Source organism: Strigops habroptila, chromosome 11 (assembly GCF_004027225.2).
Source record: "Strigops habroptila isolate Jane chromosome 11, bStrHab1.2.pri, whole genome shotgun sequence".
Classification (NCBI taxonomy): domain Eukaryota; kingdom Metazoa; phylum Chordata; class Aves; order Psittaciformes; family Psittacidae; genus Strigops; species Strigops habroptila.
The window spans coordinates 11,995,298-12,016,961 of NC_046360.1; the positions used below are offsets into that span (position 1 = coordinate 11,995,298).

General features: G+C 41.2%; 1 protein-coding gene across 1 annotated transcript; it reads right to left on the reverse strand.

The window, feature by feature from the left end:
• Nucleotides 1-1,236: 1,236 nt before the first annotated feature.
• Nucleotides 1,237-21,580, reverse strand: SUDS3 (SDS3 homolog, SIN3A corepressor complex component). The gene is made up of 12 exons (XM_030501336.2): nt 21,327-21,580; nt 19,710-19,779; nt 18,650-18,705; nt 17,843-17,914; nt 15,503-15,522; nt 14,811-14,967; nt 12,852-12,947; nt 10,846-10,907; nt 9,970-9,991; nt 9,168-9,273; nt 5,108-5,192; nt 1,237-3,137 (listed from the first exon to the last, which is right to left on the reverse strand). The coding sequence occupies exons 1-12, from the start codon at nt 21,490-21,492 to the stop codon at nt 3,039-3,041; spliced, it is 1,011 nt and encodes a 336-aa protein (XP_030357196.1). The 5' UTR covers nt 21,493-21,580; the 3' UTR covers nt 1,237-3,038.
• Nucleotides 21,581-21,664: the final 84 nt, after the last annotated feature.

Here is a 21,664-nt window from a genome sequence, read left to right on the forward strand (position 1 = left end):
CCAAACTGGCCAAAGGGGTATTCCATCCCACAGCACATCATGCCCAGTACAGAAACTGAGGGGAGTTACCTGGAGGGCCCAGATCGCTGCTCGGGCCGGGCTGGGTATCGGTCGGCGGGTGGTGAGCAATGGTATTGCGCATCACTTGTGTTTATTGTTTTCCTTTTCCCCTTTTAGTTTTATATTCTCTCCCCTTGTTATTTCCCTTATTATTATTATTGGTGGTAGCAGTAGTAGTTTAGTATTGTACCTTAGTTACTGGACTGTTCTTATCTCAACCCGTGGGATTTACATGCTTTAGATTCTCCTTCCCATCCCTCTGGGAGCAGGGTGGAAGAAGGGGAGGAGGTAGCGAGCGGCTGCGTGGTTCTGAGTTACCAGCTGGGCTTAAACCACGACACATGGTCACTGGGGAACCTGGCAGTGGACAAGGAACTCTGGCAGAAGGAATTTGTACAAACCTTCAACACCCTTTGCAGAGATCCAAGATTGGTGTGAAAGCAGATAAGAGCTTGAGATCAGGTTTTGACAACTGCCATGCTGAAGCAGTGCCCTCAATCAGTATCACTTTACCTAACCCCTCTCCCCAGTCACTACAACAGTACACTTCAATTTCTTCCTTCCCACCCTGACCGCTCACTGGCCTCATTCTTTCTCAGCTTGTTTCCTCCCACGTCCGCTTGCACGCACCTTGATCATCTGCAACAATACAAGATGACTCCTTACGATGACAGGAACTTTCTCAGCAGCTGAGGGTCCACAGCCGAGTTACGGAAGTGGGAAATGGTGCAACGGTCTCATAGGTGTTCACTTTCAAGATGTCCTAAATTCTGATTATGACATGAACAAGAAATGCGTGTCCCACCCCATCTCCCCTTCCAACGCCTGCAAGGTAAGACGACAGCTGATGGAAAGACAGGCTTTTGGCTGCGACAGCAGCTATTCTTTCCCCCCTCCTGCCAAGGAATAGGGATGGTGAGCAGACGATGTTGATCCACATTAAGATGTGGTGTTGAAGCTATACAATTAAGCTTACACAACATGCATCTATCCCTCGCTTGGCTTGAAGAGAGCTGCTGCACTTCCACACTTCTACCAATACCTTTAAAGTTACCCCAAACCAGACATCACCACAGACAGCAGAGATCACCAGGCTGGCAAGGCATCATCCCAACACTGAACAAGCTGCTTCCCCAAACATATAGATTGATAAAATGATACAGGGAGGAAAGTAAATCCTGCTATTTACTTAGCACTTTTTATTATAAGAACTATGATGTTCGTTTTAAGGCTCAGTGACAAATCCCGTTTGGTACATCATCACCTTGTTAAAAACCTGTCACACGTGCAGAGAATGTGAAGTCACATTAAGTATGCTGTTAACTTGACAAAACACAGCCTGCTGCTTTCCACCTGACTAACGTTGCAGCAAAGGTGGCACATTTTCAAGGGGTGGGAAAGAGACACCCTCTCCTTTCCTCATCAAAGCTTCAGATACAGTTGAAACTCTAAACACAGTAAAAATAGGTGTCTCAGCTGCAAAGGCAACACATCAGAAACTCAGCCATAACACTCCACTCCAGATCCACGTACATGCATCAGTTATTGGCATGTGACTGCCACCCAACTGCAGTAAAGGAAAACAAATGGAAGCAGTCATTTAAAATACTCCACTTATCCAGATAGGAAAGAAAGGCTCGACTGACACTGAACAAACCAAAAAATGCCTCAAAGTGACACATGTTGATAAAGCCAGAAATTACAGTTTCTTGCCCAGGAATCAAAAGGAGCACAAAGTTCTTTTGCACAGAAGGCAAAGATGTGACAACACCGCCAGTGAGTGCACTGTGTCCCTCGTGCCAATGCAGTCACACATGGTATTGGTGGATTCAGCTGTCAGCAAAAGAGTGGGAATAATGAAGGAATGCCAAAGTCAGATCTTTGAACACCTGGGGAGTACATTAACATCACTAGTTGAGTGTTTTCACTCGTGCTATTGGAGGGCAAGTGTAAAACCAGGGTTATCTTCAGTATTTAAAATACCCTTCAAAGGGAAACCTTTGTGTGGCATTTTAGGGAATGAAGGTTTCAGCTACACACCAAAAGCATGTCAATGCTGCTTCCTACTTTGTAGCAGGCTTCTTTGGAAGATGCAACAGATCTGGTATCTTCTGTCAGCAGGATTACAGCATAACCTGTTAACTCTAAGCATCGGTGAGGAAAGTGGAATTTACCTTTCATCTCTCTACATATGTGAATGATAATACTCACCCATATAGTTCATACAGTCTCGCTATCTGCAAAGTCCAGTCAACTAATCTTTTGGTTTACACTCATCTGCCTATTTCAGGTAACTGACTTCAGCAAACAGGCATACTCTTTGCTTGTTCATTGAAGGGTTTTTTAATGCGAGAGAAACAGAAGCTTCTGATTAACCACATGTGGCTGCTTAACTACACTATAATCAACTGGATTTGCAGCAGTTCTAAGCTGTTCACACTCTCCTAAAGCAGCCTCAGCACTCAAGTCTTTGAACAGTTCATCCAATAAAGCTGATGTCAGATACAGGTATTATGGATGCATCTCAGCTGCAGCTGAAACCTGGTAAGATTAATCTCCTTTTGCCCAACATCCTGAGCCCTGAAGAATAATAAACCCCAAAACAATGAATAACCGCAGGTCTTGACAAGCAAAGCTTCTTCCATGGTCTGATTCAAAACATAAATGTGATGTTTTCAGCATACGAGTCCCATCTGTGCACCATGAAACAATGCTGAAAAAAGTATGATGCAAAGTCTTCTTAAATAGCCCAAATATAAAGAAAGCGTACAGAAGCTTGATGCTAAATCCAGACAAGAGTCCAGGGCAGTGCTTTTGTACCACTAAAGATTTAAGGACTACTGGGGATTATGTGGCCAGCCACAAACTGTCTTGTAAGAGGTCGTGACAGTGTCCTCTGCTGCTGAGTGGACAGACTGCCATTTCCCATCAGAGGTTTGTCTATTGGTTAAAAAAGAAAAGACCAAGGAAGAGCAGAGTCATGCAGCCGATCGTCGACGAATGACAAAAACTCCCCGCTGCAGCTGTCCCAGATAGATCCTCATCTTTGTGCTGTCACTGGTTTTCCTCACCCAGATCTGCATGAAAAAAAAGGAGGGGGGGATAAAGGCAGCAGGGAGATACATCGTGGGGAGAAAAGGAGAAAATCCACAGTAAGCAAGACACAAATAAGTCCAGGTATTCTTATTGTCAGATCTGAACACCTCTCTTACTCAGGGTGCCCAGATGATTTAGCCTTATCCCTTCTCCCTTCCACATGAGGCATTTGCAACCTGAGTAGAAAACCAAATAAGGTTTCTAACTTTATCACCTTAACTTCCTGCTCCAAACAGTCATCAAGAAATATTACTCTTTCCAAGCACCACAGAACCAACAGAAAAGCAGGTTTCCTTCTGCTACAGTTCGCAACAGAACTCTGGCATTAAGCTTCACCTAATCAAGAATAAGTCTCTCTAGATCCACAGATCATAAAATTATCTATCCCGGGATTTGCCCAGACAAGTCACTATTAGTCAAATGAAAAGCTTATTCTGATTTTGTTCGGTGAAGCATTTCTCACAGTGTATTGAAAAAATTTTATCTTAAGATAAAAGGGCCTTTTTCTTTTTAACACCTGCGTGGAAGAAGTATTTTAGTTTCCAGTACTTCCTACTGCAAAGAATTATAAAGTTAATGTTGGCATGTGATTTGGGGATTTTTTAGATATATTCGGATCTACCTAGATATATTTGCTACAGGCCTGACACAGTAGATTTGATTTAACTCTACTATTTTAATTATAAATTGACTTCACCAAACAAAGCCCTTAACACATTTAATATTTGCCTGCATTTGTACTTCAGTTATGTCCCCAGAGCAATCAAAATCCACAGTCATTGATAATCATCTCTCTACTGCAGCACTTCCAAGATTTTGGTATGCTTTACTAACCAGAATTCCAGAACCTACGAACACTGAGCAACTGTACAGAACAACCACCAGGTACAGTCTTTCACTGTACCACCAAACAGACTGTCCCACTATAAAGAGGAATTAATGCAATGCTAATTAACAGATTGCATTCCCCTCAGTTTTCAGGTAAGATGCTCCTAAAAGATGGAGTTTTCATGTTGTAAATTAACAGTGATAACTTTTATCCAATTAGGAGTACTACATCTTTAACACATCCATTAGCACGCCACTACTACTTTACATAAATAACCAAGCATTGAGCATAACAACTGTTACTGCAAGGGGAACAGTTGTGGTACAAAGCATAGCCCATATGCAACTCATTTTGATGAAAAGAAAATATTTTCCCTTAGCTGCCAAAACAAATTAAAGTTACTTTACTGGCTGATTGAAGAGAAGTGCATTCAAGTCTACCATCTCTTTCCTTGAAGCGTCTGGAATCTGCAAGCAAAGAAACTGCTCCCTTTGCCTGACTGATGCACTGCTTGAGGACTGAGCTGCTTTTGCAGCAAGATTCACATCAATTTTGGGCACACACCTCCCTTCACCTGCTCTTCTAAGCTTTAATCACTAGCCACAAGGCAATTGTCTCAGAGCAATGACTCACCTGCCCTAGCTCCCAAGTAGGTGATAAACACTGCCAGCTTACGACACATGTAAAAGGAAGAATTTTCTCTACTTGTAACAACTACATTTGGTGACAACATTTTTCCTAATCCTCTTCTGAACTCACAATAGGGTATTCTTTTATTTTATTATTTTTGTATTAATAACAACTGTATGTTCTTGAATTAATGGAAATGGAACTGATGGAATGTAGTGCCAATGAAATGCAACGCGTCAGTTCTCCCCATCTTTCCTGCCTGCCAAACTACTACTTGCAAAGTGTAAGATCACTCTTTAGAAAGAAAGCAAGTCTCTTATGATCTCAAGAAGAGATTGCTCAGCTTGGTTTTACCTTGGATTTAGCTTCTTTACACACCAGACAGCTACATCTTTTCTGAAACTAATACTGATTTCATCTTTGTACTTAACTACCTGCCCACACTGACCCACACCTTTTCCCACCCCCATGAAAACCAAAGCAGCCCACTACCTCATTGGCACCCACAGAACTGATCACACAGCTGATCTTAGTGTTCTCTTTAGACTCCAGGTAAATGGCCTGGCTCTTGTGGTACCTGCAAAAAGAAAGAATAAATAGAAAAAATAAAGAAAACACATGAAACCATTAGTTGTCTAAAAACTGAGAAAAGAATCACTAGTAAGATTGATAAAGCTAGGATTCTACAAGCATTTGGATAGAGTAAATATGAAGTCTGTCTTTCCACACCACTTTCCCCATCTTCACAACATAGCGAGTGGTCCGATTCTACACACACTTTGCATTTAAATGATACTTTGAAATGCATGAAGCTCTCAATTCACAGTCCATTCTATATGCAATTACTGAAAACATTTCACATTGAAAGAGGGGCAGAGCCCCAAACCCCACAACAAGAGAACACTCACTGACAATAAGCCCATGTTTCAAGAGTAAATCAAACTGGCCTTTCATATCTCAGAACAGATTTTAGAAGGCAAGAACAGATTTTAGAAGGCAACTCCATATTATGCCTAATAAGACAGAGCATATCACAGATGCTCGAAAGTTACCCACATTCCCCAACACTGTTACTAGTGCACCACCACCAAAATGAATTTACTCCATCAATGAAGTCTATGTATTGTTTAAACAGAGACCTCAAGTTTGTAATACTGTTATATTTTGTGAAAACACCCAAAATGTAAGTGATGGGTAGGTAAAGAATCTGTACATGCCTGCCATGACAAGGCTGTGTCTAAGCATATTCATTTTTTCCCCTGGTATATATTTCTTTTGGTGTTAACTTTGTATAAAACAAAGGAAAAACCTTGAATCACTTGATTTCACAGTCTTGCCTTCTCCACAGACCGTGTCTTTATTGGTGTGTGCAAAGCATGCTGGACAAAACTGCCCAGTTTCAGTTTATTCTGTTCCATAGGCAGAACTAATTGCACTGAAACAAGTTACTTGCAAGCAAATAATCTTAACCAACGCAGCACCAAAATGCTTTATAGTTATAAAAGCATATTTCCACCTTTACCCAAATCATGATGTGCTTCATATTTAACTGGGCAATCCAAGTTGCAGAGTCACTGTACACATATTCCCCCTCAGCAACTACTCAGTATGCAACTCCCTGCAGTCTGATTGGCTTAAAGCCATTTGTCAAAATGCACAGATTTGCATAATCTTTACCATTATTTCTACAAAAAACATACTGTAAATATGGAATTCTTCCAATAGTTTATTCCACAATCTCTTCCTACTGGCTCATCTACTCACACTGCTTGCCAGTAACAAGAAGGATAGAGGCAGCTTTCAGCCTTCCAAACATACTAATTACAACAGGCTGGGCAAGGTAATGAAGAAACCTCCCCAATCCTGCTTCTTTTAGACACTTGTGCCCAACCACAACCCCTTCTCCCTTATTTTAACAGAAAGAATGTCAGTGGGATTCAGGGCAATGCAATAGCAATGATCACCCAAGCCAAAAATCTCAGTTTGCTGAGCCCAGATGTAATTAATGGATCTTAAAGAATGGTTTAAACTACTACAACATCCAGGCCTCACTAAGATAAGACATAAAGTCTCAGTCCAGCAGTGTCTTACACCATGCTGTGTGTGCTTAAGCAGGGAGAATTGATGATCTTGATACCATCAGTGCACAACCTACTGAGTGCAGAAGATACCACTACAAATGACAACTCTCCAGTGTTATCTGTGCCTGCACAGTTAATGAAGCAATTCTTCCACTCAAAGCTGTTTCTTCCGATTTCTTATTACCAGTGAATTCCAACGTTAGTGCAGGACCTCACATTACAAGTTACCATCCCTCAGTAAATCTGTGTTAACTGTGGACAGCAGAGGCAAGGTAACAAGTTAGTTCAGCACTTTTTCATTGAAAAGTTGTCTCGGGTGTCTCTGTGCACACAGAGATGAGCCAGCTGAAGGTACAGTAGCCTGGTACACTTCAGTGGCACGCTCTTGTCTCAGCCTTTTGCCATGTTTCTATATACAAGGGGTACAGAGGAGCAGAACTAAGGAGAATACTGCAGATGAAAAATGTAATGGAATTGCAGTTGGCTTTCAAGAGCAGGAAAGTGCCAAGCAACTCTTGCTTTTGCAGTAGATAAAATGCACTGCAATACTGAGGCAAGCAGGAATAATTCCACTTTCTGCTGCAAAATATTTTATTGAAAGACCAAGATTTTCAACTGCATCTCCCTCAGAAGACTGAAAGAAATCACTCTGCATTAGTGTATGCAGACAAAGCTAAAAGCAAAAAGGTAGTGAACTGTATTTCAGGATCTGATGGGGGGCATGGAGCAAACTGAGGATAAAAAACCTCAAGTCTAATTCCACATCCATCTGAAACTCCCCCTCCACTTTGGAAACATGTTTGTGAAATGTCTCTGCAAGACTTTGGGGAGCCCATTACTAGCCTTAAACGTTCACTGCTTTGAGATAATGGTCCTTTATGGCTAACAGGAAGCAGTCACTCCTGAGCTGTCAGTTTTAGTATTGCTGGTGCATGCCAGCAGTTAGTCTTAATACACCTTAGTAAAAATTACCCTCCCACTATCAAGAGTTACTTCATTATTTTAAACTACCAGCTACTTTGCACAAGTACTATTGCTATCAATCAAAAATAATCTAAGCAAGATTATTACAGCCAAAAAAAAAAAGGTAAAATACTTATCTTAAACCAGCTTGAGAACAAGGCAGACAGGAAAGGTCATGACTGGAATTTCTGACACTGAGACCTCCCATGACAACTGAATTCAGCAAGGTGAAAATAACTGTCATGTGGTTTATGTTCCAACTAGATACCTTTCAGAGAGAGGTGGTGCTTTTGAGATTCATGTGGGCTCAGTGAAGCTCTCTCAGGTTTGAACTTGGTGGGAGCTTTACTGACAGGTTACCTCAGATTCCATCTTTCCTTTTCTTTTTAAATTAGATTCATTTTTTACTTATGCAACACTTTTCAGTACTGCACATGCCCAAAAGTTCTAAGGAACAGCTTAGTCATTTAAATCACCTTATGCACACACACAAATGTATGAAAGCTAAAAAACTTCATGAATTTGTGAAACAAGCAACCTGTTCAGCTCATGTCTGCTTTATGCTTCGTGGAAGTCTAAGCTCCATGCAGCAGCTTCTCTCAGAGCTGTATACATTGAGCCCTCGATGAAACTTCGCTATCAGATTAGGAGAAGGAAAAACTGACCAAAGGTACAAGATGGCTGTTGTGTAGAAAACAAGCTTCACACCTACCATAGCCTGTGATACAATTACAGGCTTGTCACTTCTTATTTTGGGCCACTAGAACACTAAAGTAAGCTACAAATAAACATACAACTTGCAAATGGCTTTCTGCTCAAGCAGTACTACATTGTCCCCTTGATGATCCAGTTTTGCATGTCTCAAGTTTAAAACCTACTAAGATTTCTCTGCAGAAACTACAGTTTTCCTTGCATTTTGTGAGGCTTGCACAGCTATATGCCCATAACGTTTCACAAAGCTAAATCCAGCCAGCATTTCTGAAGTTGCTTCTCCCACATGGGTTTGATCTTTAAAGGTTATTTGGATTTATTAGAAACATTTTTCATTCTGCTCAGCTGGCGCATGACATTTCTTCTGCCACCTCGTGGAACAATGGGCCGGTGTTCTATAAAACTGAGCACCAGGACTGCAAATACATCACTGTACCTGCAATCAAAGTATCTGTAACATAGCTGAGTGGCTTCACTGCTACATTGCACCGTGTCTGCTGGTACCTCTCTCACCTAAGATCAAGTTTGACAAAAACATTTCCCAAGCACCACTGACTCCATGGGAAAGATTTAAGTCTCCTTTTATTCAAGCCTGTAGTTATCCCTGAAAGTCTGTGAGGTCTAAACACTCCATTATCACTTCTGATTTACCAAAGTCAAAATGATTAGCCCTCGGAGGAAATGGCTAGCCTCTGCCCAAAAGCATTTTGTCCTCAAATGCTTTTATTAAAGCAATTTCTCTCTGCAGTCTGTGTCTCCTCACTACACAACACTCAGACTGATAAGCCAGAACTTACCATCTCTTATCATAGTAGAGTTTTCCATCTTCTATCCGGGCCTCAAACCGCTGGGCTGGAGACTCTGCTGGTGTAGCTGGAAGATGTTCAGGAGAGGAGGGAGAGGCTGAGAACAGGAGAGAGACTGTGTTTAAAGACCACCACACAAGCAGCACATCTGACTGCAGAACTGCCATTAATAAGGTCACATTAAGCAGAAATAATAAGCATAGAAAGCCATAAATTTTCCATCAGAGAAATATTCTCTATTAGGATGAATACTTCATCCCAACTCTGCCTCAAATATACAAATGATAATAGTCATTGTAATATAACATTTATCTGAAAAAAAATGTTGATAGGGAGGTGATAGATAACCTTGCTTTTAATTCTCATCTATAGTAGTTACATAGGGTCGGACTTACTTAGGCAAGTCAGTACCACCCTCCTGAAATAGTGTACAGACACATATAGAGAGCTAAAGGCACGAAACCCAAAGTTCTCAATCCCTCCATCTACCTGACCAGCAGGTAAGCTGCCCAGATGCATCCAAATATAATGGAAACTCTCTACACAGATTGTTCCATGCCCAAGTGTTTCAGCCACTGAAAGATACACATGCCTCCCTTCCCAAACCTGACAAGCTTCAGAACAGAAGAGACTTCACACAGCATCCATTTGCTGCAGTAGCTACACAAAGAACAGCAATTACACAGTCAAAACAATTATACAGTCAAATTCCACAGTCAGCAATTATATAGTCAAACAGCCCACAATATAATTGTTCAACTGTGAACAAGTTCCAATGCAACTGCTAACTCACCTGGTCTCTTGGGTGATTTAAGCTACATGGAAAGAGAGCAAAGAAGTGTTAGAGATCTGATGTGAGCCATACAAGTCTGCAGTAACAATTTCAGATAGCCTTAAATGCTTTTTAAAATGTACCATTAAATGACATAACACAGAACAGCACATACTGTGAACGGCCAGAGGTGTAGATAATCAGTATCATGATACAAAAGGTCTACAAACTGAACTTCAGAGGATTCAGATAATCCACTAAAGACAAAACCAAACCCATCTAACACGATTTATTAACATGATCCAACATTTCTCAGGGTACATGAAATACAGGAGATAAATCACTAGAGAGACCTCAACAGCTGGCACAAAGCACATGCTCCACCACCATCCTCAAATGCCTCTATTAGGAGAAATTAGATAAGCCTTAAAGTGGTTAGCAAGAAAGCAATAAGTTAATCCAATCTAGAAAAACTATCAACTGCACCCAATGCAGTTTGCTGAAGTATTGTAACAGGGGGGAGAAAAAGGAAAACAGGAAAACCCATCCCACACTGAGGCCTGGAACAAAGGCAGCCTCTGATCTCGCAGAGAAACACAGCAACATCAGCTCAGCCATGCGGAGGAAGAAGCTCCTTAAGGCAGCTCATCATTTGGTTCAGACAAAAGGTAACATTTTTAGATGACAGTCATTTTAATTAGGTTAATTAAGCCTCTTACAGTAAAAGGGAGGAGATACCATCTTGCTAAACCTTTATTGTTACTTCGAAAGCCTACTGGGATGAAAAAGTCCCACATCTCAAGGAGGAACACAAACCAGAAAGCTCTGTTCTCTTCAGGGTAGGGCATCAGCCTTCTCTTTCAAACAAAGAAATCCAAATCAAGCCATAAGCCCTACCTTGTTCAGTGTTCTCAGGTCCTCCATTATTTGCTCATCAGTCAACAAGTAATTTAGCTGAGGTATCCAAAATTAAGGTTCCCATAAGCTCTTGACAAGCAAGGTTAAAATTAAAGGTCAACAACATTCACTTCGCTTGACTAAACGTAAGCCAAAAGGATTTTCTAAAGTTGCATAAGATTTTAATAAGTGCCATATTTGAGGTTTTTTTTGTCATATGAGTTAATAAAAGTTCATCTCTGCAGAGTTTCATATTTAACAGCAAATAGAGTGCAAAATCATTTTAACTTATTCAGACATAACCATCAATGGAAAACCTTTAGTGCATTGACATTTACTTCATGGAGGCATCATCACTAGTGTTTTCCATGGGTTTCCTCTTGCATTTCTGCAGAGAACAATGTGGGAGCTGGAACAGAACAGACTTGCTGGAACAGAACATTGGACTTTGTCCAATGAAGCCAAATCCCACCCAAACCTGGGAAAAGAAACTTAGCATTTTGCAACTCAGTATGCAGAAAGAAAGAGATAGGGAAAGAGGGGAAAGATCCACCAGAAAATAAGAACCAGAAAATAAAGCCAGGCACGAAACACATCCTTGTGTGGATGAGGATGAATGGGAGTCTACCATTGACCTGAAAACAAACCCAAAATGTCAGAACACAGAACTTATTGTATTAGAGCCTTATTAGAGCTCTGCTGGCATTTTGTGTAGTTGTACACTCACATCTTCCTACTCCCTTCGTCTATTGTTCTTCTGTCACTTCCACACTAGAAAAACCTAAGTACACAGAAGGAAAACACCACCCAGCAGTGGACCCTCCCTCCAGCTTTAACCTACAGTGTTTCTTCAAAATGCCCTTAAGTTAAAAGTTTTCAAAGTATTAAAGTTAACAATTGCTGGGCTGCATTTTAAGGCTTTTAGTTTTGATAGACTTTAATCCTCTCCCCAGTGAGGAAAGGCAGACGTTGTTTCATACTGTGGCTGCTGTATCATGCTCCATCACGAAGTCATGTTCACTGGGAAACTCATTTATTTTGGATGAAATAGGGGCACTACTAAATAGATTTTTGTTTTTCCTGAAAGAGTGAACAGAATCTCCAACCAGAAAGAGGTTAATTAAAAGTGGAGATGCTTGTGAGCACACCACAAGAACGATAGAGTTCAAGGTGTGATATTGCCTTCAGAAAATGGGAATCACTCAGAAGTTGCAAGATAAGGTTTTTTTAATCTGATTTAAGCCATACAAGTTTGGAAGCTAATAATAAGCCTTTGCAATGCAAATACCATTGCCTTCCTTTCCAGGTGAATTTAAAATACAAAGAGAAAAAGTGCCTAGCATCACAGGGGAGCTAAAAACATACCTCCAGAAGCTAAGGAACATTTTACTTCTAAGAAACATGCAATAAGGCAGCAGGATTACACATACGTGTTTCTCTCTTATGCATGATATATAAAACCAAGATGGATTTTCATCTTTCTTTATTCAAAGAACAAAGCTAGTAGTCCTTGCCTTTGCTATGCATCTCTCTGGATTAGAGATCTGAAGCCTTTACAGTAATGGAAAAACCAGTTTGATATGACAAATATGAGCTTTCTGGCACACATTTCGTCACATCTTGAAATGAGAAAAGCTTTGGCTCATGTAAAAAGCCATTTACTATCTATGGAATCCATTACCTCACCATTTATGTATAATGCTCTTTAAAAGTTTTTCCTTTGTGAAAAGAATTGCCTGAAGAATTGAAAGTATTCTCACTAACAATAACAAAAAAAAACACCTAATAAAATAAATTACCTCATGACACTGTGAAGTTTAAATGAGGATACCAAGTGATCTCCAAAGACTGGTTCTGTTATAGTAGTTTATCACACATTATACAGGACAAATTGTGCTTCAGTACTTCCTGGATTAAAATCTGATCCAAGCACCTAATTTCATTTTCCTTCCTGTACAAAACAGAGGTGCAGTACAACAGCCTCCAGTGGCACTGTGAAAGGATATCAGGGGCAGGTTTCCTCCTCTTGTCTGGGATAGGAACTGGATCATTTGGTCGCCGCCTCAGTTTCCTCGTCATAATGGGCTTCACTTCCATTGAATCTGTAGAGTAATGAAGTTGGAGAGCTGGTAAGACCAGAGGGAAGGGACTAAGAAGCAGCAGCTTTCTACACAAGGCACTAGGAAAATAAATCTTTCCTCTTTCATACAGAAAATTGATTTTTTACTTTTGTGATAGCTTCCAGCACCCAGGCCGGAACTGCTGACAGCAAACACAAGTTCTCTTTCACATTAGGTCACTGTTCAGTAACACCATTGCAATGCCACAGTTACAGCTCTCATTTACAGCTGCTTCAGGTGCAGATAAAGAGCATGATGATGCTACAAGGATTCAGGGCAAATTTCTTTAAGGTTAAGTTACTATCTGCTTTTGAACACATCATTTAGAAGGCAAAGTTCATGGAGTCCTTTGCTAACAAAACTTTGAAAGTTATTAGCATGGAAAACATTAGCTACAAATCCATTGCTCTTTTGCTTGTCTTCAAGCTGGAAAACTAGCTTTTTACCCAAGGAATATAGATAATTACTGCCTTCAACCCTGAGACAAGTCTGCTGGAGTCATTTTAAACACAAATAATATTTAAATTCAGATAATCTGAAAATGTTTCAAATTATGATTAATGAAATGGAGCTAATTAATAACATGCAGAGCAGCAGTTGACAGGAACTAAACTGTAGCATATGCACTGGGAAAGAAGAAAACATCTGTTTAACATTGAAACACAAGCCTCATCACCAAGTAATTAAGTGAAATTACAGTTTGTCCAAATGTCTACAAGGCAGTCTTAACTGAGCTACTTCAACCCTCACAAATCATTCCTTAATTTATGAAGATATCTTCAATTGGCAACCAAGAGACCACATCTTAAATGTTAAACACATCATCTCACCTCTCTATGTGCTGAGAAGTATTTGCTCGCCTTTAAATACACCTGAATCACATCCTAAGCAGCTCTTGTCTATGAAGCCTCTTTGGCTCCCTCTAGACGCTGAAACTTTGAGCAACTATACACGTTCAAAATACAGCAAATTGCTTTTTTCCTTACGGCAACGGTGAACAAGAATGACCACACTACACATCAAGGGAACAAATACCACAATAAAAGCTTTAAAAAATAATAAGATGAAGTGCAACTAAGTGTATGCCAAAGGAAACCTTATCTCTAGGATTCAAACTTGAATTTGAAAACCACTGAACATTAACAGCCCTGCAAGACACTAGAAATGTAACTCACTGTGTTGAGTTGAGGAACATAAGCCACTCTCCCCACCTGTTAAGACCAACTTACAAGAGCCTAAGAAGAGGGGTTTAAAGCATGTACTCAAGGTGATACACAACCAAGTCAAAAAGGATTTTTCTCCTTTTTAAAAATGAGTTTCAAATGAGTTGTCAAAGCAGTTACCTATATTGCTTAAAATGTGAATAAGGCAGAGATCAATTTTCTTCTCTACCTTAGCATCCTGTATCTTAAAATTGTGACAAGCCAGCTGAAAGTCAGCACTTAACAAGCTTTCAAAAAAGCCACAAAAAAACCCCTAGAGCTTGAGTGTCTCACATTTACTGCTAAAAATTTGCAGAACTTCAAGATTCCAGAGATTCATCAAAACTTTCTAAAGGAAATCAGACTACTAAATACTTCTTTTAGCCCTCCTCAGTCTCCCTTTGACTCTGCAAATCCAAATCCTGATGTTAACAGCTGACAGAGAAACTGAATTCCTTTAGGCTCTTAAAACACTGGTATGCCCATTTCCAAAGGCAAAATCTAGTCGAATCCCAATCTGGAGAACCTTTAAAGCCTTCACACTAGCTGCCTGTATAAACCAGCATTGCTACCCTGATATCTTTCTTTTCTAAGCAGTAGCAGGGTGGACAAGACAAAAGACAGAAGTCTCTCTTGTTTTTACCTCCCGTTAATTCCATGGTTAGCTTTTCATTCTCAATCATCTTCTTTTTCTCTTCCAACTCTGCAATCAGGTTTTCCTTAAGCTCAATTTTCTTATCTTCAAACTCCTTTGCTGCTGCCTTCTTTTCCTTGACATAATTCTTCTCCACCTGATCTGTCTAATGCGAACCAAACGAACAAAAAGGTTAACTAAGGAACCAATGACAAGTTAATGATATCACAACAGCTTCTTTCAACTGCTCTATTGATTAGCTTTTCAGTTCAGAACTGTAGCCAGTTCTAAAGATTATCAATATTCATAATCAACAGAAAACCATCTAAAAATGACTAAGTGAGCAGGGCTATACTGGCAAATGAATTATTTTAAGGAGAAAACATTTCAATATTGCATAACATAGAGCCTCTAGCAGAGAGCTCTTCACATTTATAGACAGCATTTATCACCTGAAACAAGCCACATGCACAGCCAGCACACAATGGCCCAAAAGCAAATACTGCTTTTCATTCTATTTTAATGAGAAACTCCCGAAGTTACCCATGGTAATATCGGAAGTAGGCTGTACTAGATGGCAAGAGCAACAGTGCTAGCTAGAGGAAGATTTAAGCCTTCTGGGAACTACTAGTTGATGAAATAGGAGGTTGATATCTCTTCCATCTAGATAATATTGATTTTGATAAATTAAGGGTACTTACTTCCAGCTGGAGGAACAGTTCTGAAAAACAAGACAGACGTTATTTGTTATCTTCAAAGATGCACAAAATGACTTCCCTAATATTTTAAGTCATTGAATATCACAGCCAAGAGAGGCACTGAACCAAATTGAGTATGTATTCATCCAACCTCTCACTTGGCAGTTTTATGCTGAAAATAAAGTAACTAAAAAAATCCCACAAAAATACACTGCTAATTGAAATTTTCTACTGATTGTCAAGCAGATTCACAAAGCTTATACAGCACTATTCCACACTACTCAGTTTAGCTACTATTCCCAGCAGTACTAAGCACATAGTCCATCTTTCTTGCAGTTTAATCACAATCAGTTATTACTAGATACAAACTTCCCAGACACAAGCTTGAAACACGCAGCTGAATGTGTGGCTGGCAAAAAAATCAGTTTAAGCCAACTTCATGAATTTCAGCAATGACCAGTTCAGAAATCATCCTGCAGCTGCTGGAAGATTCATCTACTCAACTCATGCCTCATTTCAGGCTGTTTATACCTGAGAGAACATGGAAAATGTTACATATCACTGAAGGTTAAGTTCTAACACATGGCAATGATTAGTTCAAGTCATACTTATGGATGAGGCAAATGGATTTCTGGTGTGAAATAGTCCTGCTACTGATGGATGTGCAATTCCTACCAACTTGAAATTAAGAAGGACGGGACCCTTCTCGTGTTTCCTGAAGGACATAATGCCCAAAACAAAGTTTTTATTCAAGATAGTGGCAAGAAAAGCCAACTAAGGCACCTGATCAGTCCCCAAGGCACCATATTTCACCAGCATATTAAACTTTGGCAAAACCTGAACTAGTAAAAACTTCTGTGAAGATCACAGGCTTCAGGTATCTTGTTGCTACTACAAAAGGCTGCAGTAGCAACACCGTACTACTATGCCTTTTTCTATATAACTTTAAAAACCAAGATCATAGGGACCAAAGATGATAATGGCCAAATAAAAATCAAACCTTTGTTCGCAAAAGGCTCTATAAATTGAGCATGGAAGCAGTATTATGGAGGTAATCAAATACAGGTAAATCTGAATCTGTTGCTTTATATCTGTGAATTCTCAAACAAAATTCACACTAAAACCAGAACACAAACACACACACAAAACCCCAAGCAAACAAAACCAAAACAAACCCAAAAGCTCAACCTTGGAAGAACAGAAAAAGACCATTCTTCCTGTAGCACCAGGCAGAAAGTGATCCTCATGTGCCCTCCTGTGGAAGAAATACGCTGCTGCAGCACTGGTCTACCAGCCAGAAATACAAGTTTGCAGTTAAGTCTTAATTTTATCAAAATAACCCAATCTTGCTAGAATGCAGCTCTAGGGCACCAGGAATTCATCTCAGAAGACAGGTTGCTGTTAACAAGAAATAGTTCAACTCACTTCAATTCCTCACGCAACTCCTTTACCAACACAAGCACTTTTAGAAAGACACAATTGATACTATTCCAAGCTTGGAATATGTTAGGTATCATAAAACTGCCACTGCCTCCCTGTCCTATTTCCCAGAGTAATGGCCCAGGCATTACAGGATTCATCCCATTTTTCTAAAGGAGGAACAGCTACATTTCCTTTTTCTACATAATAGCTTCTATAAAAGGTCCTGCTTCGGTATCCAAGATAAGAACCTACTGGAAAGAGATCAAGAAAGAGGGAGGGTAAGCAAATGGATCTGATTTCTATGCCATTTCTCTGCAGTAACACAATAAGGCTACCCAGAAGGGCTGAGTCAGGCACTTTAAAAATTAACTTAGGCCTCTGCTCCTGGAACAGAGCAGAACACATAGTGCAGGCAGCCCAGTCAATGGCACAGCTATACAGACTAACAGTTTCAGCAGCAAAACCTCTGCAGTCATTGTCGCAGGGCACAAACCCAATCTTTGGGAAAGCATGTAGTCCTAACCTTCCATCCTGCACACTGGAAGGAACAGCCCACCTGAAGGCTCTGGGCAAGCTGCACAAAGGAACAAGCTAAAGAAGGGGACTGTAGGCCAGGCATGGTGCCAGACAGAAACAAAATCATTTTACTTGTGCTTTTTCACACAAATGAAGACTAAAACTTTTTTATCGGTGTTTAGGAAACAGTCAAACAACGCTGATGAAGGGAAAAAAACCAATCGAGATAGATCCAGTCATGCTTTGTACACTCAAAAACCCTTACACTATACCCTCAGAAGCAGAAGAACCCTTTGTTCCGCTAAGTTCCTTTTCTTTGAAGGACACAATTACCATTCTTTTTCTTCAGGTGTTATAAAACCCATTACATTTGCGTGCAGCATCTTAGAACAAAAATCAGCTTACCCGCATTTCGTATCCTTTCTTTATACTGCTGGTCCAACTTCTTCATTCTCTTCTGATACTCCTGAAGAGTACCTAGTTGAAATCAATTTGTTGGAAGCAATATTACATTTTCTCAAGGAGCCATACGCCACTTGAAACACAAATACTAATGTCTGGAATCAGAAAACTACAGTTCTAGTTAGCTTATTTTGATAAGCACATTCCCTGGTTTCTTGTTTCAGAAAGTGAACTACTCCTTTTAAGAAACGCTTTAGTATACAGAGGCTTAACTACAAGTGTTTAGAGGGCAAAAGGATGGGAAGCAGCTGACATTAGCTGACAGTGGCAGCCCAATATCTGAAGGTGGCCTACAAGGATGCTGGAGAGGGACTCTTCATCAGGGACTGTAGCAATAGGACAAGGGATGATGGGTTCAAACTTAAACAGGGGAAGTTCAGGTTAGATATAAGGAAGAAGTTCTTCCCTGTGAGGGTGGTGAGGCGCTGGCACAGGTTGTCCAAAGAAGTGGTAAATGCTCCATCCCTGGCAGTGTTCAAGGCCAGGTTGGACAGAGCCTTCATGACACAGTCTAGTGGAAGGTGTCCCTGTCCATGGCAGGGGGTTGGAATTGGTTGGAACTGATCTTAAGGTCCTTTCCAACCCAAACCTTTCTATGATTCCATGATTTTTTCACTCAGCAGCATGATAGAGAGCCATCATTCAGTGAAGGATGCTGCTTCCATCTTTCAGCTCCCTCATCCTTCTATGACCTTTGCAAAGTGCTGAAAACTATTTAGGAATAAAAAAGCTCCCGACTTCAAAGCTCACCTTCCTGCAGTTGTTGTAACTGCCTCTTAAGAGATGCCAGTTTGTCCTGATACATCCTGCAAAGAGAGACAGCATGCAGCTTTACTTTGAGAAACAAGCATACAGAGCTTATTTCACCATCTGATTAAGTTACAACATGTTTACATGGAATTAAAAACTTTTCAGGAGAACTTCAGGAAACAAACAACAACTAAAAGAATATGATTCAAGTTAAAGGTTAACATTCTATCTACAAACCCTGCCAACCCCATTGGTTTCACAATGCACCCAACCAATTATTTCGGGAGCAGTTCAGGGTCAAACAGGATTTTATTTATTTTTTTTAATGTTGACATCTAAAATAACATTTAGATCTAGAGGTGCCAGAAACTTTACACCAGAATCATTCTGCCACTTTGTTAAGTCTTAATATTTTGTGTGTTAGCTCCCTACTTATAAAACAGAAGGTTTTTTCTCACGTAGGTCTTGACATTATAAAAGACCCCAAAGTCTCCTCCTGGTGCTGCTGCAAACTTGTGTTTCCTTTACCACATACCTGTGCTTTAACACAGGCCAAGTCTTCCTGACCTGTGTAAAAACATGCCTCTGCCAGCTAGCAAGAGCACAAAATACTGCAAATACACCTGAATATCAAGGGAAACTATTTCAAGTCTCCCAAAATCCCATCATCTTGGACAGCATTCTATTGTTTGAGGGGTTTTAAAGGGCATCTTGCTTTTTGCTTGGCTTATATAAAGTAGATACTTTATTTTATTTAAAGGATGTGTCTGCAGCAGGATTCATTTGCAGCAAAACTCAGCTGCTCCCAGAAACTCTATTCCTTTGTCCAAAACAGTAGCAGCACTTAGTTTCTTGAATACATATAGTACAGAGAAAGTAACTGAGAAGATACACAAGTATATGGACTTGTTAGCTACTGCATTGGGCTAAGCACTTAAAAACCCTCAATCTTGGCCCAAAACTTTGCAAAGCTGTATTAAAAAAAAAACCAAAACCCAAATCAAAACCCATCAACCAAATAAACAGATTACCTTGCTTTTGATTACAATGGGTTACTTACTGTTCTTTCATTTCTACAAAGTCCTCTTCCTCATGTTTTGCCAGGTCGGTTTCACTGGCATCCTCAGTGTCTAAATGAGGTAAAGAAATGACTTGTTAAAAAAAACCCCAAAGTAGTAAATTATTTACAAACAAACAAACTCCCCCAACCTCAGGCAATTTAACCTCAAATACACAACCAGATAGATGGGCCTTTGGAGAGGTGAATTCAGAAGTGAAATGAATCTCTTGTCTTTCCTGGAAGGTAACCAAGCTAAATCCTCAGGTAGTTCTGCAATGAACTGTTACACTGAGTCTAAACAACTTCAGCTTAAGGTAGTCTGGCAATTTCTTTGTGGTTTAAGACAGCAGGTTCTATGTTAAGGCTCACACATGCAAATGTGAGACAGAAACAGTCTGAAGACTCTGAAAAACATTTCATAGGCTTCTTCCTATAGTTCCACCCAACATATCTGGAAGGCAATGACTGAAACAGCTGTAACTCCTTCTGCATCGTAACCTGACTGAACATACTCCTACTAGATGATGTTAGGGCTGACCACAAAGGTCTCACTAAAGATAACAAAGTGACTTGCTGTGATCTGAACTTGGCTTCTCAACTACATGTCACACAGAAGTCCTTCAACATTTATACAGAAAGACAAGCACTACCATAAAGATAGCCCCAATTTTATGAATAGATAACATAAACTACAACAAAATTAGACCAGTATGGGACTGCTTTCTGCTAGGCCTTTTCAGGCTTCTATTTATAAGACATGGGTAGCCAAGAATGAATTACCTTTCCTCCCCAAGGAGAGGTCTGTGCCTCCAGCTTGGAGAAGTTGTGGTAGGAAGGGCACAGCTGTAATGCCTGAACTACAGCTACATTTCCTAAACATGGACAAGGGGAACTGGCCCCTTAAATCAAACCTTACTTGGGTTTTTTTGAAGCTAGGAACAAATGGGTTTAAACTTACATGTATTACAATTGTATTTTATACGGCAAAGATAAACCAAAAAGTTTTAGCTGCAAAACCAGAAAAATACTTAGATGTTCAGGTCACCATAAAAGACTTTGGTTTATTCCCCATGGCGCTGCACACGGCTGTCCTTCAGAAGGATCAACAGGTCTGGCTCTGGGACTTCATTCCTGAATGTCCCAGACGTGGTGGAGGACTGACAGAGCAGCAGGCACTGCCCATGGGCCGTTCTTCGTCTCTCATTTGCCATTTTATGCATCTTACACCCCAGGATACTCCGGGTTTCACTTCCATTTCCTCTTCTGCACCGCTGTCCTGGTTCTTCTACAAAGCCTCTCTTCCCTCTAACATCCTCTTGCACTCCCTTCCTTCTCTGCACACCTTAACTGCCTCCTTCCCTCCACCTCAAGCTCCACACCCCGGGTTTCCCCTCCCCTGCTGCCCCGCACACCCAGTCCCGCCTCCTCAGCGCTCTCCCCTCGCTCGCTGCCTCTTCCTCACCCGGGAAACCGCTTCCATCCCACCCCTGCACCCGCTTTGCTGTTCTCCCCCACGGGGAACCCCAGCAACCTAAGAGGCCCTTGTTTCCTTCGCGTGTTCCTGCTGCTCCGAACCGACCCCGCACCCTGCCAGGACGCCCCAGCCCCGCTACCAACCCTCATCGGAGTCGCGGGCCCGAGCGCTCCGCTCGCCGTCCTCCTCCTCGGCGCTCTCCAGCTCCTCCTCCTCGTAGTAGTCGGGGCCGGGGGGCATGGCGGCGGCGGGCGCCCCGGGCGCGGCGGGGGCCGGCGGCGTGGCGGACACCAGCCCGGCCGCGCTCATAGCGACGGGACGAGGCCGCCGCCGCGGGGCCGGCGCTCCGGTAACGCCGCCGGGACCCGCGCCGACGCTTCCGCTTCCGGAGCGCCGCAGCCCGGCGAATGCGGCGGGCACCTAAAAGGGGTCCTTTGTAGGGGTGGTGGGGTGTGTGTAAGGGAGTGGGAAGGGTGGGGAC